Genomic DNA, 26,244 nt, shown 5'->3' on the forward strand with positions numbered 1-26,244 from the left:
GCATATGTGTGCTGGAGAATGAGCGGAATGGTACCTCAGGCGCAGGACTGATGCCTGGTGGACTGCGCATGGTAAGAACCATCCTCAAAGGAGGACAAAGAAAAAGGAACATGACCCTTGGCATGCAAGCCATATCTATGGGAACCAGTGTCCACTGAGGCTGCCCTTGTAATGTGAGACACATCCACCTCCTCCCAACACTCTGAATCCATAAGAAGCTTGCCATTTACTGTTTAAATACAATGGATTCTACCCCTATAACCGGCAACTTCCCTAGCAATTGCTTGACTGAGAGTTGCCTGGACCAGGTGTTCCACAATTTGGTCACCAAAGCACTAGTTGTTTGTCCTTTCTTTCTCCGGTCTCATCTCACTGCAAACACGGAAGCATCCTTACAGATGTCACCCACATCTCCAACCACACATTCAATCATATATGTGAAAATACATAAACCTATATACATATATATGTGGACATACATGATTTAACGTACCAACTAGACTAGGGGTGTCCTCGTTCTCCATTTAATCAGCATTCATCAAATAACAACTGTGGCTCTATCTGAAGAAAAAGAATTGGCATCACTCTCTAGGACGTTCACCGTCAATAGATGAGGTGATAGACAGGTTAGTAGCCCACTAGAGACAAAGGAGGCAGAGAAGCCACCTAACCTTCTTCTCCTCAAGACAGATGAATCTTAGCACCTGTCTGCAAAAAAAGAATGGAGAAGAAAAGGTAAAAGGCATGCAGTTTAAGGTAAGCTAGCATAGAAGCCAGCCACGGGGGCTTTAAAGGAAGAATAAGGAAGTCTGAAATATGAGAAAAATCATACTTTAGTTCCACCAGTACCTAAAAGAAAGAGACATAAAAGACCAAAAAAAAAAAAAAAAAAAAAAAGAGAAGGAGGAGGAGGAGAAATACGTGTCTGAGTTAGGACTAGAAAGGCAGACAGAACAAGCTGAGCCTCGGGACAGCTTGTTGGGATGGTGCTAGGTAGGGGGCTTGGGGGATTGAGTTTGGGGAAAGTACAGTATCTCATTCTGGGGATAACCATTCCGCCCATCTCTTTAGCAAGGCTTAAGGGAAGCCAGCCTTCCATGGGGTGATCCCTTAGCCAGGTGGATTGACCAGCCCGACTGGATTAACTCTTTTCTGGTTTGAGTAGCTTGGAGTGTTAGTTCTCCACTCAGGCCAGAAGTTCATCCTCTTGACTGGAAGGAACTAATTTTTCCTAAGGGGCCTTTATTGCTGCTGGGTTGTACTGATGTATTTATCTAGGATTTAGGAAGTAATTAGTAAATACTTAGTCAATGAATAACTGAAATTGTTTAAGACTGAATCCCAGTGTTATCTCATGTTAGAGGTGTCAATTAAGAAAAGATTCTTTACTTAGTCTGTTTGCCCCCACTTCAGAACAACGTGGTATCTTCAGTCATCCCTAAAGTGAAGGACAGCATTTTGAGCTTTTATGAATCTGAAGCCTGCTTAGTTGGTGTTACTGATGGTCACAGGGCTTTGTCACCTGGCTGCAGGCTAACTGGTCCAATGGGGACTGTGCTGTCCTGTATGGGAAGGTAGGATGCAAGCAGGGTGAGGCATGCTTTTGACCCAGAGAGTGTCTCAGACTTGCTAGAGAGTTCTTTGTGTAATTCTGGTTCACAAAGCTTTGAGGTTACTGATGTCTGACCCAGTATATACTGAAGTGAGCCCCGTGAAGACACGGTGGAGACAGTGCACACCTCAGCAGAATCTGAAGGTTTATGGGACAAAGCTTATTATATAGAAGAGTCCCCTGGGGGTTTTACCAATAGGAAGGGTCCTATTCTGTAGGTTCAGGTTGAGGAGGGTCTTCTACTTCAATGTTTCTACCACATTCCTCAGGGATGCAGATATTACTTGTTGCTCTGTGGACCATATTTTTAGAATCAGGGTCAAAGACCTTGAAGTGAAGTTACTTCTTGAGGACAGTTCAGCACTTTTGGAGAAGAGATGAATGAGGTGTCTTAGATTCTAGAAGCACTAGCTCTCCCTTCCTGACACCAGGAAGTCCTTTTGCCTCTCTGAACCTTTGTTCTTCGGATTTGAAGTGAAAATTTGTACTGCATGCTGGATATTGTCAAAAATATTGGGTTTCATGGTCTAAGTTGATGAGGACCACTTCCTCAAGAGGGCACCAAATCTCATTACAGATGGTTGTGAGCCACCATGTGGTTGCTGGGAATTGAACTCAGGACCTTTGGAAGAGCAGGCTGTGCTTTTAACCGCTGAGCCTGGATATAAGGCTACAAAAATGTCAAAATATTGCTGGCTGGAGGGGGGCAGTGGTGGGTGGGGTCTGAGAGCAGCAAGTAGCAAGCTGATTTCAGAGGCAAAGGAAGTTAGGAGCAGCATGGTGTGTGTGTGTGTGTGTCACCATGGATCGAACCCAAGTCCTTTTCTAGATAAGGACTGTACCCTGAGCCATCCTTAGCCCTCTCTCTCCCTTTAATATAAATGTCTGTACTGTTATACTGTGCATGGTCCCATCGTGGAGTTTTGGGAGCACACAGCTTGAGTTTATCAGGTCACAGATTGCTCAGGTCCCTAGAATCTGAAGGTTGTGTTGCACAGCATGGGGAATTTAGTAGCAGATGGAATTAAGGTTTTGAATTAGTAGACTTTAACATGGGGAGATGATTTTAGATTATCCAAGGGTCCAGGCAATCACCAGGACGCTACATATGGAAGAGGAACAAAAAAAAAAAAAAAAAAAAAAACAAGGCAAAGTGAGGAGGATGAGGCCCACAGTCAAGATACACAGGAGGACTCAGGAAGCTACAAAAGGCAGGAGTTTCTCTAAAGCCTCCTGCCCAGGAAGGTAACAAATTTGTGTTATTTCAACTCACCAAGCTGTTGTAATTTGTAATTTTTTTTACAGGAGCAAAAACAAACTAACCTAAAGCCTGTCCTACAACCTGCTGGCGGGCTCTTAGGCAATTTCCATCATCTGCGTTCCAAAGCATTCTTCCTCCTTTCTCAAGCTAGGTTCGGCTTTGAGGTGTAAAGGGACAACCAGGGAGAACTGGCTGGCACACAGGTGCACAACACACCTTTTTCCTTCTGGGTTGGGGGGGGCACATAAGGCAGGAGAATGGGAACCCAGTGCCCTTGTCAATAGAGCATCTTCTTCCTTTGATACGGGCTGTGGGAAAGACTTTTCCTTAAGCTCCCCAAGCCCACATTATCTAGGGAAGTCTCCATATCTATCTTCGGGGGACCCACAGCTCCCCACCTCCCACATGAAAACCCTTTAGAGCACAAAAGCCCTTTTAAGAGGCTGGAGATGAGAAGCAGCCCCCAGCCTCCCTCTGCAAACAGGCTTGGGAGATGAAAGAACAGCTTCCGCATCCTGCCTCTGCAGTGGCCATGACTGTTTCCCACTGAGACAATCAGAGGCAAGCCCACCCAGAGGCCAGCCTGCAATACCGCCTCCTCCCTCCCAAAGAGACATTTCTGAAACAGTTCAGGCAGCAGAGCCTTGGTTAGTCATGTTATGAGCTTTTATTTAAAAAGCACATTTAATACACGTTTAGTTTTGCAGATACACGTTTTCACTTTGTATGCCACAAAAAAAAAATCTTTGAATATTATTCTCTTTACAAAACGGAACCTTACAAAAATACTGACGATTTAATGTTTTTATACAGTTTTTTCTCTAGTTGCAGTTATTTCTCTCATTGTAGAACGACAGCTACCACAGAACTACGATAGTTTTAGTTGAGAATTAAAAAAAAAATAACTCAATGCTCCTTTAAGCAGCTAAAGTAAATAACACAGGTCGAGACACAGTTTATAGTCATAGTGGATATAGCTAAAGTTGTTTCAGAAATAATATCTTACATAGTTAACTTTTAATGTTTTATACATTATTTATATAATATTTATATATAAAATCATAGCTTGCTATATGTTGAAATGAAAGGACGGAGTCTGTGGATGGATGTGCATGTGGTTGATCCATATGGTTACGTGTAGCCCTTTGAAAGATTTGAAAAGCACTTGTTTTTGTCTTTTTTTTTCCCTTCTTCCTTTCCTTGGAGGTTCAGTAGAAGGGTCTCTGTCTACTGTCTAGAATGGGACCTTGCTTGGAAGGACACTTGTGGATAGAGGATAAGGAAAAAACTCTCTATGCAGATTTAACCCATGTGTTCTGCCCAGCAGAACCCACCAAACGACTGTCCCAGGGATCAACCCGGAGACAATAGTGCTTTACACAGCAAGACCAGCTCCTGCAAAAACCCTCTGGGCTCCCTTATGGTGAAGGGTAACCTTTTGGGCATGAGACTGTCTGCTACTCTGGCCCGCTCTGATCCCAAGGAGCCAAAAAGTTGGTTCTTTTTTTTTTTTTTTTCATTCTGCCCTTTCCCTCCCCTTCCTGTCTCTTTACCGAGGCTCCTTTGGTCAGCCAGAGGCCAACCACACCTGTGCTCATCCTTGGCCCCTACCTGAGATCCCGGTACGCACCCCGCAAGGACCTCAAGGGGACGGCAGTAACCGAAGTCTAACCGTTTGTACATGTGCAAGTGCCCGGTGATTGATCCTGCAGTGGCAGTTCCGCGTCACAGTACGGTGCATCAGAAGACACCCTCTGGGTCCTCTGAACTTGTGCTATTTGTGAAGTTCACTCTTCCACAAAGGGTCTCCTAATCTCTAAAAGTGAGGGCCTGTGGTTGTTAGCCTGGGGATGGGGGAGATGACAGAGGCCTCAGCGCCAGGAATTTGGATTAGGGTTCTGACCACTCTGAGCCAATGCACTCATTCCTGGTATCTCAAAACGCAAAACTTCCTTGAACCAAAGTCACAGTAGAAGTGGGGCAGGCAGAGGGGTTGATTTGGTGCTGGTCTGGGCCTTGTGTGCAACACAGGAGCTCAAGCTGTTCTCACTGGCCTGGGATTTCTCGGGTCACCGAAGGTGACCACAGCCTCTGCTCAATCATTCTAGTGTTTTGCTCCTGACAGGCCTGTGCTCACTAGAACATGAACACTCAGCCAGCTGCACAGCCAGGACTCAAGACGCCGGCCCTGTTGTCTCCACACAGGCAAACAACCTATTCGGGAAGGCCACAAGATAAGGCGTTTTTTTTGTTGTTGTTTTTTTTTGTTTTTTCTTTTCTTTAAATGTTTTCAAAATCCATCGGGCAAAAAGCTTTTCCCTACATTCTACTGTCAGATGAGATGGGAGAGCAGCAGGAACATGCTGTCAGCAGTCACTTCAGAGAAACCAAGCGCTCTGTAGCCGCAGCACCTACACCATGTTGTGGTGGTTGTTCCTGTCGATAATGTCCACAGGTGACAGGATCTCCTTCCTGAGAGCAGGGGCCGGCAGCGAGAGGGTGGCCTTAGTCTTGAAGAGATCAGACACGAAGAACACCTAGGGCACAAACCAGAGGTGCGAATCAGCAAACGCCTAGTGCGGGCTGGGAACGGGCCAAAAGGGGGTTTGGGAAACACAGGCAGTTGGAAAAGCTCTTTAATCCGGGGAGGGGGCGGAAAGGTCCCACCTTCCAGCAATTACTATGCAGACAGGAAACTGAGGCAGTGACTACCTTGGCTGTGAGAGAGAAAACCCTACTTATATGGACTTTGGAGTCAGTGCTTTGAATCTGGAATTTAACATTTCGGGCTTCTCAAGGCAAATGTGTTATGAAAGGTTACGTTCCCAACAAGGGAAGCGCTCATAATTCTTCAGTTATTAACCCACACTACTTTCCTCTTTCTTACAAAGGAATCCAGACTGGGACCAAAAGACATCAGCCAATACAAACTCTGACCAGCAGGTGCTGTACCAAGAAAACGGTGGTGACCACATTTTCCTGAAAGCCCCACGACACCAACCATCTGATCTGAGCGGGGAGAGGCTGAGAGACCCAGGTCTTGACACTGAAAGTCAGCAAGTCACTGGGAAGAAAGGTCAGGGGACAAACCTCCTGCTCTCATTCCCAGCATTCTTCCTCCTCCCCAGCATGTGACCTTCCTGAATCTTTCTCATAATGATTGGGAAACATTTACAAAACACCCACTTGCAAGATGGCTCAGACACGGTTGCTGTCTGAGTGAGCTCCTGATGAAAGAGTGAGGAACCTGACAAAGGAGCAAAGTTGCTTCCCAGGGAGCAAAAGTAAACACACAGAATCAGACTGAGATATTCAGCAACAGGAGTTTGTGTTAAACAATCCAATCCAAGTGTCAGCTGTCAGCCACGTAATTTAGTAGGAAGGACACAACTGAGTTCGTACCAGGGATGAAATACATAAAGATCCTGGTTGGGGACATAGCTCCGTGGTGCTCACCCAGCAGACACAAAGCCTAACAGGTCTGATCTGTAGCATACACACACACACACACACACATGAACACACATATGCACACACAGACAGATGTACACACTGATACACACACACACATGAACACACATGCACACACAGACAAACGCACAGACAGGCAGACACACAGACACACAGACACACACACACACACACACACAGAGTTTTCTCAGCTTTCAGAACTGAGACAGTTTTGATGCCCACATAGCACTGTGACGTCATTCTGATCACTTAATAATATGAAGATGAAGTTCTTAATTAGAATTCAACCAACAGTCTCTAGCAGCCAGGCTCTGGCTACTCAGGCCTTGGACTATCTGCTGAACTGATTTCCAGTGTCCATTCTGCGGTAGCACAGAAATCACCAAGGAGATGTAAAAATCCTAAGAAGAAGTGGATGTGCTTGCCACTCGAAAGAGAAGATGGAGCGGCTACGGGATACATGTGCAAGGGTCCTGCGGGTCACGGCCAAGTCCTTTGTACCATTTAATTTAGCCCATTTTACCAACTCAACCATTCCTATTGTTTTGTTTTTGTTGTTTTGTTTGTTTTTGTTGTTGAGGGAAGGGGTAGAGAGCCAGGCTGTATCTATGATACTAGAAGAAAATGAGGTATTAGCCCCCAAAATGTGAACCCCTTAATAAACTTACAGCTTGAGTATCACTGAACGAGTCAAGGCAAAAGCTAAACCTTTACCCCCTTCCTTTCCTAAACTGTGGTAGGAAGAAAAGTGTTGTCTTCTAGACAGAGTCAAGCTGGGATGTGTGCACCTGTTTACCGCCTGCTGGAGGCTTGAGGCTCCCCTCCTGGGGGTCCTTTACACATGTGGGAAAGGAACAAGTGCCCCCAGTAGACATTAACAAACCCCGCTAAAGGTCAGTCTGTTCAGTGCCTAAGCTTTTCATCCCCAAGCCCTCCCCACTCCTCTCCATATCTCATGCTGCTTTAGGATGATGCTATCTCCTGGCAGGTGCAGAAACAGTAGACAATTCTCTACCTGAAAATTAGCCTCCTTTCATCTTAGCTTTGTAGCCCCGGAAGAGAGAACAATGTCTCCAGCACTGGCTCTCACCTTCACTTCCTGAGCTTCACAGTGAGATTATTCTCAAAGCCCTGCCTGGGAGACCTTCACCGAGATTCCTTCCACTCACCATGGGCAAATACAGACAAGAACAGCTCCTCCAACCACACACACTCATCTCCCGGTCTCCTACGATGGGCTCATGTGCACTACACATGAGCATTTCTGTTTCCTGAATAGGCTCAAGAAGGCCTAGCCTGTCTGCAATTAAGTTCATTAAGATGTGTCTTGTCTTAGTGCTCTGGACTGGAGCATGGTTACTGGACCTAGACTAAGCCACCCATTCCCATGTCTGCAAAGATGCGCTTCATGAGATTAGTTCAGCTCCTTGCATTACCTACAGCACGTAGTCCGTCTGTGTAGACATCAGGCACTGGACGTGTTGGCTGCTGAATTTATCAAATGCCCTCTACTTTCTGGGAATTAAGCACTGTGGCTTTGGGCCACACAAACACTATTGGGCATCAGGAAACACAACCCTGTCAGACTCAAACAGGGTTCAGTCTTCCTGATGCTTGAACAGCAGAACCAAAGAGAGCCATTAGATGTAAAAAGGCCTTGGCTTGGAGATGTCTTATCCCCTACAGGGGATGATTTCCTACCCAGAAAGGGAAGTCAAAGGTCCAGCTTGGGAAGGCTCTACCCAGATTCAGAGCTGTGGCTGGACCACAGGAAACACCCAATTCCAACCAACAGCCCCACTGTGCTGCCTGAAAGAATAAATGAGAAATAACATCTCAACAAGCGAGTAACTAAGACCGGCTCTCCTGCCCCCAAATAGCCAGCTCCCAACACCGCCCTAGTGACACCGCCCAGAACACTTGCCTTTGATTTCATTCTGATTCTTGGAATTTTATAAACTACCAATTTTGAGAAAAAAGAATGAAGGCCAACAATAAACACCTATTATGCTAAGCCCCAGAACATAAAAGCCAACGTACATAAAGACAGAGATCTTTGCTCTGCAGGAGCTTAGAAGTAATGCAAGAGATAGCCAGGGAAGCAGCCACCCATAACACTGTGCTTTAGAAAGATTCAATTAGTTTATTTATTTATTTTGTGTCCACGTGTGTGAACATGTGCATGCTACAGCATACATGTTGAGGCCAATGAACAACCCAACTTGCAGGAGTCGGTTCTCTCCTATTCGTGGGTCCTGGGTACCAAGCTCAGCCTGTCAGCTAGGTGGCAGGTGCCTTTATCAGCTGAGGACCTCACTGGCTCCAATCATGCTCTGTTTTAAGGACCATGATAGAAGGAAGCACAGAGAACGACACATTTAACCTGGACTGAAGGGCTGAGAATGGGCCTTAGAAGGCTGGCCCCAAGAAGAGTTGGCCAGGTGGTGAATGGCAGAAATCACAGGCAGCAAAGACTCAGGAGTGAAAAGACAGCATTTTCAGGAATTGAAGGAAGCTCAGTAGGGCTAGAGCAGAGAGGTCGGTGATGCTGGAGAGAAGAGAGCCCCACCTTTGGTCATAGTGAGATATCTTTCAACTCTAGAAATCACTGTGAAGGGGGAACATCCCATTGGAAGGATGGGCACTTAAACTGGAGAAGGAGCCAGAGGGCACAGTGTGACTGAAGGTGAGAGGCAGTGAGGACATGGAGACGGATTCTGAGATGTCAGGGGGTCTACAGCTCACAGAGATGGGGGCGGGACACAGGGGGAAGCAGCCATTTTCTTCTAGTTCTGTTTTCAACACCACAAACCTTGGCACTGGTCACAACAAAATTTCTGAAAATCTCAGTGATTCCAGTAGACTGCTTTCTTTAGCCTTCTAATACTTGCTGCCCTAAGGTATTGCCTTGGGGAAGTGATTCTGACCTCCTGCTGAGTTTGAACGCTTGGCTCTTCTGTGATCGGATGCAAGGGCGGATGCAAGGGCGGAAGATGATCAGCTTTACCCAAACACTCTGGACAATGTCGCTCTTCCTCCAGCAGCAGGACTACACACAAACAAGGTAGCTCTAGAAACCCCACGTGAGATAAGAAGCTCACAGTGTGAGGCCCCTGCTCAAGGTACTGCTCTCCCCATCCAACCGGGTTGGGGGAATGGCTGGTAAAGGGCTTTGCTTTTCAAAGTAGACAGACTTATTTCTCAAATGCAAGTCTTGCCATTACTTGGAACACAATACCTACCTCGTGGGATAGTCTCTGATACCCAGAGAGAAATTAGTAAGTGGCAGCCGTCATTACTGGCTGATGTATTCAATGCCTTGTTTTATAAATATTACGTATTTTCTCTGTTCCTAACATGGAAGGACAGGAAAGAACTAGAAAAAGAAGAATGGTGGACGCAGAGGTGAATGTCTATAATTCCAATACTCACAAGTTTGATGCGAGAGGATCCATATTCTGCTATGTGTGTAATAAAACAATGATGAGAGAGAGAGAGAGAGAAACAGAAAGAGAGCACGTGTGTAAGCCAGATACAGACTCATTACCGAGCTGAGTGGATGGGAGTTTTCCACACGGCAGATAGGATCGACTTGCAAAGACCTACAATTTCTAAGGCTGCTTAGACGAGTGAGTCAGCACACTGGCAGAAGGCTGTTTTTTGATGTCTCATCACCAAGCTTCACCTGCTAATGGAGAGGCCAGCCACCCCTAGGGCACACAGCCCCATCCTGCTGGGATGTTGCCCAGCACAAGACCACGGAGACCCGCGAAGATCAGAAAAGGGAAGTCAGTCAGCAGCCCGGCTTCTGCCCCCACGGCAGCGGGTGGCTGAGTCACCAAGCAGCACCAAGGCATTGGGCTCAGAGCACATCGTGACAGCAGACCCGCCTGGCAATGTTCAGAAATCCTTGAGGGTTTCCACTCCTGAAACTATGCAAGGAAGCCCCTTGAAGATAGGAATCACACCAACCAACACACGCCGAGACTTTCAGGAGCCCCCGCCGAATCTCCATACCAACACGGAACAGATAACATAAAACCAAGAGAATTTTAGGATCTCAGATGCAGATGGAAACAAGAGTTGTCGGTCTGGTCTGGTATTTTCGCCAAGCGCAGTTCTGCAACCATCAGTTTCAGAATCACCTGGAAGTTTCTCAAGAGAGCAGATGCCTGAGCGCATCTAGGCGTGGCCTGGAATGTGCATGTTACCAAAAGTTGTGCAAAGAGAACAGTGGTGGACAGTGCAAGAGGGAATGGAGGGGCTTGAACCCTCTGCAGGCCATCACACTGCCCGGTGCCTCACAGCTTGTATCCTTGACAGCAGCTCCTGCATCTGCACCCTGAAAACCACCACAAGCTCTCCCGCCAGAGCTGCCCTTACCTCCCATTTGTTTCCCCTACTACATTGTTAATAACCTTCCATTTCGCTGTTACAACACAGGCTTTGATGTATATGATCTTTTAAATGCTGCATCATGCTTCTCTTTTCTAGACTGTGAGCTCCTCCGGGGCAAGGATTATGTTGAGTCATCAGAGCCCAGAAATTGCAGCCCTCGAGAGAAGCTGGCCACCTCCCAGGTAAGTACAGACACCACGGCTGCGTCTCCTCTTCTTCAAGTACACTTTGAGAAGTAGGCTTGGCCTAGAGGTTCCCTTCCAGGTTTCTAGTATACCATACAGAAAAATCTCTCAGCTTAAGAGGAGAAGCTCCTTTAGAGAAGCAAGCCCTGGGAACTGACTCACCCCCATGGCCTGGTACAGTAACGCTGTCTCAGGAAAAATTATCCTTGGCAGCCTAGTCTTTTGACTACAGGGGAGTTACTCAATTGTAGTCATTGCCTTTTAACCTCAATAAAAGGCTTTCAGTGGCTGCTGGCACCGGGAATTTGCCAGTGTCTGTCTGTGTTGAGTGTTACCCTGATGCATCAGAGAGGGGACCTGATGGGGGTGGGGGGAGAAAGTCACGCAGCAGGGGTCTTGCCACTGTGTTTCTCTTTGTTGCGCCATTGACTGAGACTATGTCACACTCCTGTGTGGTCCAGAACTGAGTGAAGATCTTATCTGATCATCTACTTGCCTTGTATTTATGTACAACTGTTACTTAAATAAAAAAAAAAAAATTACAGCCACTAGGGCTGGAGAGATGGCTCAGCAATTAAGAGCACGTGCTGTTTTTCTGAGGACCTAGGTGCAGTGCTCAGTACCCACAATGGCAGCTTACCAATGCCCTCCAGTTCCAGGGGATCTGACACCTTCTTCTGGCCTCTAAGGGCACCAGACACCCAAGCAACACACCTATGTACACGCAGGCAAAATACGCATACATAGACATTAAAATTTAAAAATTAAGAAAAAAAAAAAAAGAGTATTTGCTGTTCATGCAAAGGACCAGAGGTTGGTTCTTGACACCCACATGGTGGGGGTGGGGTGGTCACAACTTACTGTAACTTCAGCTTCAGGGGGATCCAACAGCTCAAACACTGGCATCCCATGTGTATCTCCTCTTACCCTGCACATACTCATAGCTAAAAGTAATAAAAATAAATCTAAAAAAAAACAAAGCTCAAAACTAAACTGCCTTCCCAGAATCCGTATAAGCCTTGAATGGAATAAGAAAGGAGAAAACACTTGGTGGCTGTGATGGACTGTTCAAACCCTTCTCTCGTTCCTGTGATTATGGACCAAGACCATGAAGGAAATTAGTCCTACAAAAGGAATGAAGAAGGTGTGGAGAGCCAGGACCCTTCTGAAGGAGAACAAGGCTCTGCCTTGCTGAGAAATCTAGGAAGAGTCCTCAGGTTATCATAAAGCCAGAGTCTGTAAGGGTCAGCCCAGAAGGCTACTGATGAGCAGTGAATGTTGGATCTAACCAGAGCTGGGGTCCAGGAACAGGCCACCACTGGGTGACAGAGACCTGACAAAGGCAGGGACCAGTCTTCCCTGTCTAGAAGAACGGTCCCTGATTCTGAAAAAAAAAAAAAAAAAAAAAAAAGCAGGAGTGAGGATCACCAAGCTCGGCTTCCTACCATTCCATAAGTTTCCTGGGTGTGCAACTCCAGGGTCAGAAGCCACACTGTGCTGTCTCATTCAGCTCCTTGGCTTAGCCATACTCCTTCTGCATATGGTTCGCATCCTTCCCTGCCGTGCCACATAGTAAACACCCAACAGAAATTGTTAGACATGACCTGCCAACAGGCCAACTAGCAAGTGGCAAGACAGCAGCTCTGGGCTTCTTCTTCATCCCTCTCCACAAAGGGACAAAGAAAAGAGATTCTTGATGTACTTTGGAAACTGTTGAGTGCTGTAAAGATACTCTGATCATCTCTCGGAGGCTCAAAATGAGTTATGCTCTGGCTTCCTTTCTCAGCCACATCCACATTCCTGCCTACCTGACAGCGGGGGACTAGGGAGCAAGGGGAACTTTGGGCACCATGGTCAGACTTTCGCATTGTGTGCGGTATTAGCTAAGAGGGCGCGGGCATTATTTCTTCCGCTCCTCTGGACCCAGGCAACACTGGACTACATCCAGAGGGAACAGGTGAGCATCTCCTACTAGAGGAGGAAGACTTACAAATTCCTGGGGTAGAAAGCAGGCTTGGTGCTGCTGTGTGAGCCCCTGAAACAAAACAAGGAACCTGGATGAATTCTGATGCTGTGTGGACTTGGGCGTGTGCTGGGTTCTCTGCAAGGAGCTTCCTCTCACAAGGCTACCAAGGCTGAACTTTTCCTCACACAAGCATTCTTGCCCAGGCTCTTCCCAAGGTCACTGCTCTGGGGCAGAGACAAAGAATGCCCTGGCCCTTCCCAGCATCCTGGAGGAAGATAGCAGGCACAAAAGAGCAACTGCTGGTGGGGGCCACACCCCCAGGAAGAGAAAACCAGGAAAGACCGCTGTGTGTTTATTAAACTTGGGAGCAGCTGCTTCCTCTACTGAACCCACAGCCATGGAGGCTTGCCCTCTCCTGACCCCTCTCCCAATGCCCCCCTAATTTACCATCTGTTAGAGGGTCAGTAAGAAGGTGACCAGATATGCAAGTTGTCACTAGACAGGAAATGAACTGATGTCCGCCCCTCTGTCCCACTGCCTGCTTGAATCCAGGTATTTGAATCTTTGGTAGGGGGAGCTGCAGAGGTGTGCAGTTAGGAAGAGCAGGGGGAATCAGTGGAGCAGCCTTTGGCTCTGTTTGTCCATCTGTTCTGTGCACCTGTAGGGCTAGCCAAATGAAATGAAAGATAATACATGTCTGTTTGTCAGGGAATGTCTCCTCTTCTGTGGCCTTCTGCCTTGTTCCTCTGTCCCCATCTGGCAAAGGTGTGCCTTGGTGTGCTGTCCTTTCTGACTGAATTCCAGCATCTGCACTGAGTCCCAGGCACCGTGAAGGCTCAGTCTCATCAGGTTCCATAGTCTTCTCTTTTTGCAAAGTATCCAGTTGGCGAGCAAACTAAACCACTTCTCTGTGGGCGCATCGTGTTTGTCTAGATAAGTAAGTCTGCTTGCTGTGACAAAACTGACCTTCAGAGACTTGAACTGCCAGACTGCTGCCCAAGGCTCTGAAGGGACTGAACCATGACCAGGGCAACATGGTAAACCACTGGGAGGCTTAAGGGTGATCACCAAATTTAAGGCATGGTCATGGAGGAGATTTCTCCACCTGAAAGAGCAGGCTCAGCTTAGTTATATAAACACTGTCCCACCGAATAAAAGATGGAGAGCTACAGGCCTCAAAGTTTTAGTTTGTCTGTTTGTTTGGTTGGTTTTTTAAGACAGGGTTTCTCTCTGTAACAGTTCTGGCTGTCCTGGAATTCATGTTGTAGACCAGGCTGGCCTCAAGCTCACAGAGACTCACCTGCTTCTGTTTCTCAAGTGCTCGAATTAAAAACCTGTGCCACAACCGCCTGGCTAAGACCTCAAAGTTTAATTCACAGATAAAGAAACTAGTATCAGAGGGGAAATCTTATCTAAGGCCATAGCTCATTCATCAATCATGATTTCTGCAATGCTGATCAAACAACTGATATATGTCAGCTACCACAACAACCACACGATTAAGCCATGGATTCTGCTATTAAAACACAATCTAGTTGAGGAGACAGACATATGAGCAGGTAATTGACAGTTGGGTAGTTCTAGCTTCAGGGATTGGGGAAGGTGAGGAGAGCTGAACACTGGTTCCTCAGAGATATCCGGAACCCACTCTCCAGACCTGTAATGATACTACCTCACATCGCCTAAGAAGACTGAGCAGGTGAGATTAAGGTAAGGCCGTGGAAATGGACATTTGACCCTGGGCTACTGATGTACCAGCATCCCTGAGGACGGGCAGGCAGGGGAAGTGGCCATACATCAAGGAACACAGGTAGCTATAAAAGGCAAGGAAAACTGACTCTCCCTTCAGCCTTCCCATGAAACACAGCCTTTCCACACCTTGATTATAGCTCAGCGAGACTCATTTTTGGTTCCTGTGGTTCTCGGGGGCTTAAGAAAGAATCTGTGCTGTTGTAACAGCTAGATTGAGACTGGGCTTACTTGTAACAGCAGCTGTGGTGGGGCTCATACAAGAGGTTCTTCCAGAGATGAAGCGGAAGTGGACGGTGCTCGGTCGAAAGGAGTGGGCAGCTATCAAGGGTAAGAGCTCATGAGGTGTGGCTTGCCAGCAGGTGAAGGAGTGTGGGGGTGCGATGGAGGTCTTAGAGAGCTGGCTTTGTGTCAGATTGCAGGAGTGTGTCAGCTCTGGTTTCTCTACATTTTCTCTGTGCGCCTTAATCCTTCTTGACTCCTGCATTCTCATTTTAAATGAAAAACAGTTGCCACAAACAGTGAGCTCGCCACGAGCATCAGCAAACTCACACCTCTGCCCACACCCCAAGGGGCCTCAGAGGCTGGGCAGTAGAGGTTTTCCGGCAGAGGAGGAAATAGATGCTGAGCATCACGGCACCCTGTGGTTTGTGCAGTGCTGGAACCTTCTGACTCTGGGAGATGTCTCAGTAGGTCAAGAAACTTGGATCCATGGTGGGACGCACCTTTATGCTCAGCACTTGGGAGACAGGGGCAGGCAGATCTCCATGAGTTTGAGGCCAGCCTGGTCTACATAATGAGTTCCAGAATTACATTGTGGGATCCTGTCTTAACAACAACAACAACAACAAATATCACAGATACACTGCTGTGGAATACTTGTAATACTGGGAAGATGTGTCTTTGCCAAGGCCCCTTCTGATTGGTTTAATAAAGAGCTGAATGACCAATCGCTAGGCAGGACTTCTGGGTGGAGGAGAGAGAACTCTGGGAAGAGGAGAGTTGGAGAGACACCAGCAGACTCAGAGCAAGTTGGGCGTCCATACTAAGGAAAGGCAAAGAGAGCCATGTGCCAGGACGCAGATCTAAAAATTTGGGTTAATTAAGTTATAAGAACTGGTTGGAAACAAGCCTAAACTAAAGGCCAAGCTTTCACAATTAATAAATCTTCGTGTCATTTTTTGAGGTCTAGTGATCTATAAATAGTCCGAGAAGAAAGCCTGCTATGGTCTATCCTGTCTATAAGTGAGAAGAGCACTTGTTTTTCCCAGGACTCCCTGATCTTAAGGGACACTTCTGTCACATGGTGTGTAAGCAGAGTGGAGGTCAGAGACTACGGCCTTGCAGGTGGGAGCTGATGGAGCTGAGACCCTACAAAGGCAAATAAATGTCCTCTATACTCTAGCGGTCCTAGACTAGATAGATACCCAGAGGGCCAGCATCTCTGACTCGGTGCAGCAGCTGGGGAGTTTTGTGTCTGTCTTTCCTTGTAATCCAAGACAGGGCCATACTATTGCCCGGCTCTCTGTGGGGAAGGACACACTGGCTTCTTTTTTCCCTGCTGAGTTTTCCCAACCTCTTCCGCTGAGCAACCAGCCACAGCTTCCAGAGACTTCTCTGCCCTGGCCTGTCAGATGACTTAAGCAAATCAAATCTCTCGGTGCTGCACTTCCAAGCCAGTGGGACCAGGAGGTCCTGGCTCTGTGCCAGGTGGAGTTAGGAATCGAAAGAAAAATGATCAACGAGGCCTAGTGCCTGTCACACCAGGCAGACAGGTAAAAGGGCAAGAGGTGAAAAAGAGGTCACCTCTTTTCAAACTATCTAGGTGAAAAGAAACTTCCAGACTCAAAAGGCTAACCGGATCAGCCCAAGGCTTGGGAAGGTCCCTACAACACACTTAGATGACCCTCTTTAGACAGCTCTCTCCATGATTTCTGCTCAGGGTACCTCTGGTTGGCCCGGTATCTGGCGCCCCTCCTCCGCTGCGAGCACAGAGGGCATGGCTTTGAGTCATTCTTGGAGTAGCTCTTTGGCCTTGAGTGACCTAAGTCACTTGGCCAAGTCTGAGTTGTCCCATCAGTGCACTGACCACATGGGCCTCAAGGAAGTCACAGGGCAAAGTACCCAGAGAGGTGCCAACCAACAGTAGGTGGTTTTCCAAACCCCGGTTCAAACTCTCAGCCCACGTTACAGTCACTCAGAGTCAAACAGGATAAAAGTCAAACTCCCAGGTTTCCTTCTGGAAAACAAGCCCTCCTTCTCCCAAGTTTTGTCTAATTGTTCATGGAAGGTTAGGAATGATCCCCACACCTTTTAATTTTTTTTTAATTGGGGGTAAGGGAGACCAATCAGGGCAGCAGGTCCAAGCAGAAAGAAGCAGAGCAGCAGGCTCCATGGCCTGCCCTCCCGCTGAGAGCAAAGGTCAGGAGGGTGCAGGCAGCAAAGAGTTACCCATCCCCCACTGTCATCACATATTAAAGGGCCAGGCACCAGGGGACAAGCTAGAGGGTGACAGCTGCTCTGGGTAACAATTGGCTCCCCTAATTTGCTTTCTCTTCTGGAGAGAAAGACACACACACACACACACGCACGCACGCACGCACGCACGCACGCACGCACGCACAGTCATGCAGAGAGACAGAGAGAGCACACATACTAAAGACCAGCCATCAAGACACTAGTCTCCTAGCCACACCTCCGACATCTAAGCTGGCAGATGGGTCATCATGTCTATTGTGTCTACTTTGAGCACCCTAACACTGACACCGTGGGCTGACCACACTGTGCGGGGCCTTTGCCGGCCTGCTGAGGCCCCATCCACGTGACTATTGCAGTCCTACTGAAGAACTCAGGACTAGGATCCTATGGGACCGGGGTGAAGACCTCTAAGAAGGGTCCCAGAAACCTTAATACTAAAGTTTGTGCACACTCAGCATCTGGGATGTAGGAAAGAGGCAGGAGGGGCAGGGAGACAGTGGCTCAGGGAGGTAGAAAACCAATTCCCACCTTCACTGAGAATCAGGATGAAACACGGGGAAAAAAAACGAAATCCATCTGTATTAGGGGAACCAACATGTGGCCAACCCCAAGTTCAGTGTGGATGACGTTCTGATAATATGCAAGGTCCTTGGCCAAGGAAGGGTTTCTCCTTCAGCAAACCTCTGGTTCCCTAGTCAACACAGACCAAGGTCCCTGGAGATCATTCATAGTAAGGTGTAGGGATTTTCCAAGAAGCCGAGAAGAGCCGCTGACTAACTAGCGTCCACCAAAGCTGTGTATGAATAGGCTATGTCAGGAGACTGCCATTCTATCTGTTCCTCACGTGTGTGCTTGGGCAACTTCAGTTTATTGTGGTTGGATACTGGGTCGGCTGGACAATATCTAAGCTGTCTTCTAATCACAGCATTCTACAAGTCCAAATTTGGTGCTCACGGAGAAGAGGATTCAGAGACCCTATCAATCGAGTCTCACCTACCGATGGGGTGCTGGAGCCAGCCGCTCTTGGTTCACTAAGAAGGGAACAGGAATGAAGTCTCCACAGCTTTAATCACTGAGCTGGAAACATTTAACAAGCACCCGTTTAGGGCTTCTATTTGCATGCAAAGGACAAAGGGCTACTTACTATGCAGCAGGCCACTAGAGCTCCTTGGGCAAATCCTGCCAGGACGTCGCTGGGATGGTGTTTGTGGTCAGATACACGTGACAATCCCGTGTAGAAGGCCATCATGAGCAAAGTGAACTGCAGGAGGGGCCGCAGCAGGCGGGCCCCTCGCCAGGTGAAGCGGGCCTGAAGGTAGAGCTGAAGGAAAGAGATAAAAGAGATGCTCAATGACTTCTCATTCATAGGCACCAGAACACCAGACCAGCATGCTCTACATTTATGCTAAATGGAGCCAGCTAGACTTGATGTGCTATGCTGCTGATAGAGTATTTAATTTCAACATGACGCCAGTCACTGATCTTTATTTTTATAGCCTAAAAAATGCTAAGTTTATTTAGAGGGATCAGCTAAAGAGACCCGAGTAAGATAGTACAAATGAATGGTTTTTACGTACTGCTGCGCACACAGCAAGCATTCAATAAACGTGACTTTCCTCTGATCCTCTGGATCTACACTACTTAGAGAAGAGTAACCAAGGCCTGCAAAGGCTTTGTTGCAGGACTGATAACGATTTACTAACAACACATCTGGGAGTTTTCTTGGGGATTACAGTTGCATAGTCTCTAGGGAGACCAGCAATCCCCTGCCGCAGCGATGGAACACCCATGAAGCTTTGAGTGAGTTGCTTTGACAGGCCCAGCAAGGGGATGTTTCTGCTTTGAAAGAAAGCAGCTCCATCCAAGAGAAGTTTCCAAGTCACCAGTAGGAACCTGGATTCTGAATCAGCAAAGGAGGAAACATAAACCAGCCAGACAATGCCAGAGAACTTTCAAGGGGATGTTGACAGATACTGTGCTGGGTGGGGTGGAAGAGTAACCTGAAGAAAAATGTAAGAAAAAGACAAGAAAAGAGAAGAAAAAAAAAAAACCACCCCAAATACTACCTCTGGCCCAAGGAAAGTTGAAATGACGTCAACTGGGTATTGTCCCCTCCGGAGTTATCTTGCTAGAGTTTCCGCTTTAACCTCTGGGCACAACCTACTTCCCAGGTTCCTGTGGGAACTTGGGAAATGAGGGGGAAGAAGCAAGAGGAACAAGGGGGAACTTCCGACTACAAATCAAAGCAGGGGAGAGGCCAAGAAAAGGGAAGAGCAGAGGGAGGGGCTGCTAGCCACATGACAGACCTGAGGCAGGGGCAAAGGCCAGACCTCCCTTCCAGAGACAATGGGGCACTTTCCTTTTGGTGGCCAGGAAGGAGCATGCCAAGGGCCAGGAGGCCAGGCCTAGGGGACAGAGAGAGAATGGAAGATCCCAGAGGCAGGAGCCTTGTCTAGGACGGAATTCTCACTCGGAAAATACAAAGCCACCCATAGGAAACAGGTGGCCTACCATCACCGTGACACAGTGACTCTAATGTTAGAAAATCTAAACACACTGAGAGGAAAACTAATAAGAGGGTATACTGCTGTTGGCCGCTAAGCAAATTTAAGGAAAATCAATGGGTTTCTCATATATCAGCAATAATCAGTCAAAACCTAGAAGCAGCAGCAAAATCACCATCCCAAAGGCGAAGACAAATGAATACAAATTAATGCATCCAAAACTTCCTTTGTGAAGTAAGGGACATAAGGCCACTTTCAATAGAGATCTAGAATCTTCATTTATAAGAATAAATGTATACATTTAATTAGAACATGATGCACATTCTAGAACATCTGGAGAATAAAACTGGAAAGTTCATTCTCAAGGAAAACCAATGGGTTTCTCATATATCAGCAATAATCAGTCAAAACCTAGAAGCAGCAGCAAAATCACCATCCCAAAGGCTAAGACAATGAATACAAATTAATGCATCCAAAACTTCCTTTGTGAAGTAAGGGACATAAGGCCACTTTCAATAGAGATCTAGAATCTTCATTTATAAGAATAAATGTATACATTTAATTAGAACACGATGCACATTCTAGAACACCTGGAGAATAAAACTGGAAAGTTCATTCTCAAGGAAAACACCCTACAGGACGGAACCATACACTGGTAGACGCTAAGGGCAAAGAGCTGAGATGTTAACTCCACTCGGTATACAGTGATGGGTTCAGTAAGTGTACTAATGTGTCTCAGAGACACCACGAAAGAAGGTGGAAGGCAGTTAGTGTCATTGCCAAGTGCAAAGGATGATGGACTTGAACCATCGAGATGGAAGACTACTTTGATGGAAGGTAAGGGAGAATTGGGAGGCTGTTGAGGGCGGTACTTCCAATAGTCCAGCCTAGCTGGAGAGGAGAGTGGATGAGGTATAGGGAGAAATAAGGTTGCAGAGGGCCTTGGGCACCAAGCCAGGAAATCTGCCCTTTGTTGGGCAGACCAATTTCTCTCAAACTATATTCCATGAAATACTAAGGGTCTGACAACACAGACTGGTAAATACTCTATACTAAGTCCTTAATTCTGTCACAATGCTTATAACATTATTAAAGGTGTTGAATCCTTCAGGAGAAAAGACCCATTAGTTGGAAATTACTTATTTTAGAGAATATCTACCTATTGGGGGGAAAGGCATTGGAAATTTGAAAATTGGCTCTAAGCAAGGTACCAAGGTTGAAAATCTAGATACTTTGGAAGGAGTATAGGCAATAATGGGTTACCATAGGCAGGGTAAATAATCACGGTAATTCTAAGGCATCAGGTCATTGACCTCTCCCTCCTTCATTGTGCAATGCTCTGATGAATCATGAACCAAAAGATCTTGCCTTTAGCCTCGCATGGTGCCTATACTCCAAACAGGAAGCACAGGTGAGCAGGCAGCAAGTTTGAGACCTGCTTGAATTACATAGTGTCTCACTATGGGAGCAGGGATGGAAATTATGTTGGCCTCACTATGAGCCAAAACAAGCTGACATTCTAAGTGCCCACTCAGGCTTGCCTTCCTCCAGCTACTCTTGGCAGTGGACTGACAGACAGACGGATGGACAACAGAAAGAGCACAGGTTTTAATCAGAACGCCCTCGTGCCTCAGCTTCCTTTCAGGTGAAGGAGTAATAACCGGTGTCAGAGGCCGTGGTATGGATCGGTGGGCCACAGAGAGAGAGGATGTAGCACAGCACACACACCCCAATTAGTACCAGATTTTAATCTTTAATCACTTTTCTTTAAGCACCTCTAAGGGTTTTCTGTTTCCTTCACTGAAAAGTCATAGGTCTCAGAGAGCACTCACGCAGAATCCCACCCTTCCCTTGCTCACTGCCTGCAGACTTAGGTCACAGGTCTTGGAAGCCAGGGTGGGGTAGAGGAAGGGCGGACTCCCCACCGGACAAGGCTACATCTCCCCTGCCACTGACTCAGAGGCTTCAGGCTGGGGCTCCAGAAGAGAAAAAAATCTCCTACAGGAGCGGAACTGGGGAGGAGACAGGCATCAGAATAGCTCCAGGAAGAGAGGAAGGGAGTGCTCGTGAATGAGAGCAGAGTACGGGCCATGGGAAAAGAATTCCTCACACGGACTGGGAGTGACAGCCAGCAGATGAGACTTGTGCCTCCGTATCGATCAGGAATTAGAACACCGTGGAACAACAGCCTCACGGTCAGGAATGACCCTGATGTTTACAATGGAGATGGCCCTTTGCCTTGACATAGGAGTTATTCAGTGACTGTGACGGGCTTTCCAAAACAAATAAATTACTAAAGGAAGACCTTGTGCAATGATCTTCCACTTAATGGATGCGTTTGATTCGAAGTTAGTTAGGTAATGGCAATAGGTTTTGTGGCTGACAGTAGGATCCCACCAAATGGGTGGGATCTTCTGGTGCCCAGTCCAGTTCACAAGAGCTAACTTAAGACTGTGGTTCGGGCCTCAAAAGGTTCTCTACATATAATCTGGAGCTCCGGGCAGCAACTCTAGAGGCTCCACTCATTCCTAGTTCCTGGTACTGGTTCAGGTCACTCAAGAATAGGACATTAAAACTAAAACAGACTTTCCCTGTATCAGAGAGGGCCTGCAGGAGCTTCAGCTAAGTCCTCAGAGTGAGTTACCCTGACCACATCTGGGCCACTCCCGAAATCCTGTCCTGCCTGTGTCTGTTGCTCTCTGTGAACGGCTCTGGGCTGAGGAACTCACTACTTGCTTGCACATGAGGGCCCCAGCTAAGTCATTCTACTTTGCTGAAGTTCTCTGCTCTTGTAGATAGCCCTAGACATGCTCACTCTCAAAAATTTACTTATTTTATGTGCAGAGATGTTTTTGCCTGCATGTGTATCTGTGTGAAGGTGTCAGAATTCCTGGAGCTGGCGTTATAGACATTAGTGAACTGCCAATGTGGGTGCTGGGAATTGAACCCAGGTCCTCTGGAAGTGCAGGCAGTGCTTTTAACCACTGAGCCATCTCTCCAGCCCCTAAGATGTGCTCACTTTTAAAAATGTTGCAAACGTGTACTGTGTTCAAAAACTGGAAGGACACACACATTTTTAGCAGTAGAAATTTTTAGCACTACGGTAATAACGCTCCTGTGTCCCGACAGTTTGCTTTGCTGGTGCTGAGGCTGTGCTTCCAGCTGCTAACACAGACCTGCCGGTTGGGGTGTGAGAAGGATTACACTCAAAGGTGCGCATCTGCTTCCCCTCTCCAGAGGAATGCACATGGGACCTTGGCATCCACATTGCATCCATAAATGGAACTTCCTCCCTGGCCCTAGCTTCAAATCTGAGGTTCTATGGAATGGGACTTCCAATTAGATCTCCTTATAGTGAGTTCCAGCCTGGTGCTGTCTACCCGGGGCTGAGCCTGGTGTGTGAGCCATGCTCCAAGGCTCCCTAATTCTTGCTAAGTCATTTGTGTTTCATGCAGTGATTTGCATACTGGAGAAACAGGCCTGCACAGTCTTCTCCCCTGCTGCCATTGCTCTTGGGACAGGTGGGTTGAGAGTGGAAAGGAAGCTTTCTGAGAGGCAGCACAGGTCACCCACACCCAGAGTGAGACACTTTCTCGCTCTCCAGTCTCCTCCTGGGCACCCTACCTGACCCGGGTTCATGGGCTTGGCAGAAGGCCACATGATGTAAACCAGCTTCCCTCTGTAGAGTTATTAAACTGCTTTGAAGACAAAAGATTTTTTTTTAACCTGACACTCTCTTCCTTTCCAGAAAAAAAATCAAACCTCATTTTTCCATCACTATCAAGAGAAGGAAAGGAAATGATGATTCTGTCGAGCACTGAGTTAGACACTGGCCTAGAAGCTGAGTTACCGGCAACTGCCACCAGCATCACGCTAGGTGGACACTGGGGTACCCATGGCACAGATGAAGAGATCCAGACAGAAGAGGCTGTGTTGCTCAAGGAAACAGGGCGCTCTGGATTACATGGAAGAATTGTCTTTCTGAGTCTACGGTCTAACTCAAGGGCTGCTGGTCTCGGTAGGAAATTACTGCTTCACACCGAGTCCTGGTTTTCAGAACTTCTCTCTCTAGTCTTGGGAGAAAAGAAGTCATCCCAGGGAGCAATGTAGCTGTCATCTGGGACAAGCTCCGTAATATTTGGAGCGTCAGGTTCCTCTACCGCACCCGTCTGACATACTTAATAAACACCCACATCTCAACGGTAGACATCCGGCTTGTATAAGTGAGTGGAAGGCACTGGCCTGGGAGTCTCTGAGCTGACTTAGTTGGTAGAGCTAACAGCCCTTCCTCTAGGCTCCACTGCTCCCATCCTGAATCAGGGAGAGTCTCGGACTCAGTCACAACTATATGCTTTTATGGGTTTCTCCACAAATTCTGAGAGCACCTTTGGGGTTTCCAGGTGCTACCATAGGTTCTGGCTCACAACAAGTGCCTACAAATGGGTGGATGGATAGACAGACAGAATGAAGCAGAAAAACATCTGGTACAGCAGTTTATGCTTCTCTCCCCCTAGAGACAGCAATTATGTCCCTATGAGAGGTTGGAACACGTTCTTCCAGGATCTGTGGGAATGCCTCATGGGCACCCCAGACCCTATGCTCTGGGGTTTCAAACTTATTGAACAAAACCTCAATGACTAACAACCACAGCCTGGAGAATGTGGCCGTCGGAGGTCAGCCACTTCCCTGTTTCCTTGGTACCCAACACATCCTGTGACACATAAACAGATCTCACTGGACAACACAGCAGAAGCCAATGGGGAAAGGGTTCAGTAAAGAGGTTAAAAAGCCTTGCTCCTAGACCACAGGGCTCTTAGTAATCTAACAAGTCCGTGAATGGAATGAAAAGCAACTTATTGGACTGAAAAGGACCATTGACCTACGACCGTCTAGTGACCCAAGGCTCACCCAACACTCATTTCACCCATCAAACACCCACTGCACACTCGTTAAGGGTGTGAGGAGAGCAGGAAGGACCTATGATGGAGGATGAGACTATCTATTTTATACAGGGCTGTCGGGGAGGGCTTCTCTGAGAAGGAGACCTGAAAAAAGTCAAACTTGGGCAAGGTGCTGCCTTCCAAGGAAGGAGGAGCCTGGACGTAAACCCACTGTAGCCTAATGAGCAAGGCAGAAGGAAACGGTGAATGCAGTGTTCCCCACCGCGGAGGATAATGATCAATATCATTTCCTGCTGCCTTCTGGCCACCAAGCAGGACGGAACTGTACAGCTGACACTCTGGAGGCAAGAGGCACAGAGTGTGCTTCTATGTGCTGTGGCTCCCTCCCGTTTTCACAAGACTTGTCTTCACGTATCTGCTCCAGCAGACCACAGTTCCAAAAAGCCATAATACCCTACTCATCTCCCGATCGCTTGGGCACAAGGTGCCACACTATCGTCATTGTCTTCCTGGGGTCTCTGTCTGAACACTTGAAGCACCGTGACCATGCCTTACCAAATTCCATCTTCCCACTCCTATCACGGCACTTGGTACCTATCAGCTGTTCACCACATACTTGCCAAATGCTGAATGGGTGGTTTTCTTGTGGATGATCCCAGGTCCGGGGCATCCCAGGAGCCCTGGATGGTATCTGAGAATCTGGTACACAGTGGAGACACCAGGTGTGCGGCATAAGTGGGTGTCTGCCTTAGTGTTGGTGTTTATCCAGCTAACTACACCGTCCTCGTGCCCTGACCATGGAGGCAAAGGACCAATCCAGATGTGGTCCTCAGGGATGGAGGCCAAGGCCCCGAGGTGGGAGGCATAGTGTATGCTTCTTTGTGCTGTAGCAATCTCTAACAAACCTTAACCTCATCCTTAAGCTTCCATGCCCAGAGATAATTTGGTGTTTCGTGCATGGTTTTTCCAAGCCACCCATTTTGCAAATCCAAACCCAGTCTGGAGCGCCTTTCAAAGCTCTGGAAGCTGCTGCTGCTGCTGCTGCTGCTGATGGCTGAAGCTGACAGGCCTGCAATGGGGATGCCTGGTGTTTTTAGTCAGCCCGTCTTTGAACTCCAGGCTTACATGGCCAGAAGTTTGGCCCTCATGACTTCCCTTCCTCTTTCATCACACAGAGGACTTTAAACTTCTTCCAAATAGAATGCAGACCGGGCGATAAACAGCACCAACCCCCACTCCTTCTTCTTTCACTTGACAGATGGAGAGTGTAGGGCCAGATTAGTGGTAACCACTCTCTCAGATAGACGTGACAGTGTCCATTTTACAGATGAGTAGACAGAGGCTGCTGAGTCTCTCACTCATAGCTCACAGCTAACTAATAGCAGAGTCAGTATCTGTCTGACTCTAGGGGCAAAAGCAAACTGGGTGCGAGTGCACCACGCTCAGCTGGTTCCCATATGATCCTCCCTGATGCTCCAGGGAAGCCGTGGATCTCAGGCTGTCAGAGAAAGCTCAGGGTACGTGGAGGGTAGGCCAGGATCCAGGTCCAACTGTAGCACTTCCTGGGGTCCAACATAAAAGCCCTGGGGGTGGGATAAAGGGCTTGTCTCACTGATGGCAAGATTTCCACTCCCAGGCAGGGAGCTTCAAACCTTCTTGAGGGAAGTTTTGCAAGTGGAGCCTGGGAAGGACTGGGATTTGTGTGGAATATCATACAAA

The 26,244-nt window shown here is 47.5% G+C and overlaps 1 protein-coding gene across 1 annotated transcript in view; it reads right to left on the reverse strand.

Moving 5' to 3' along the window:
• Nucleotides 1–3,516: 3,516 nt before the first annotated feature.
• The window catches only part of Plpp3 (phospholipid phosphatase 3), a 78,884-nt gene continuing 56,156 nt past the window's right edge, over nucleotides 3,517–26,244 (reverse strand). Inside the window, exons 5-6 of the mRNA XM_057785179.1 lie at nucleotides 18,265–18,441; nucleotides 3,517–5,410 (exon numbers count right to left, since the gene is read on the reverse strand). Of these exons, the coding sequence (XP_057641162.1) occupies nucleotides 5,285–5,410; nucleotides 18,265–18,441 (303 nt within the window). The 3' untranslated portion in view covers nucleotides 3,517–5,284. The remainder of the gene's footprint in view (nucleotides 5,411–18,264; nucleotides 18,442–26,244) is intronic.

The sequence above is a fragment of the Chionomys nivalis genome, chromosome 11 (genome assembly GCF_950005125.1).
Source record: "Chionomys nivalis chromosome 11, mChiNiv1.1, whole genome shotgun sequence".
Lineage (NCBI taxonomy): Eukaryota > Metazoa > Chordata > Mammalia > Rodentia > Cricetidae > Chionomys > Chionomys nivalis.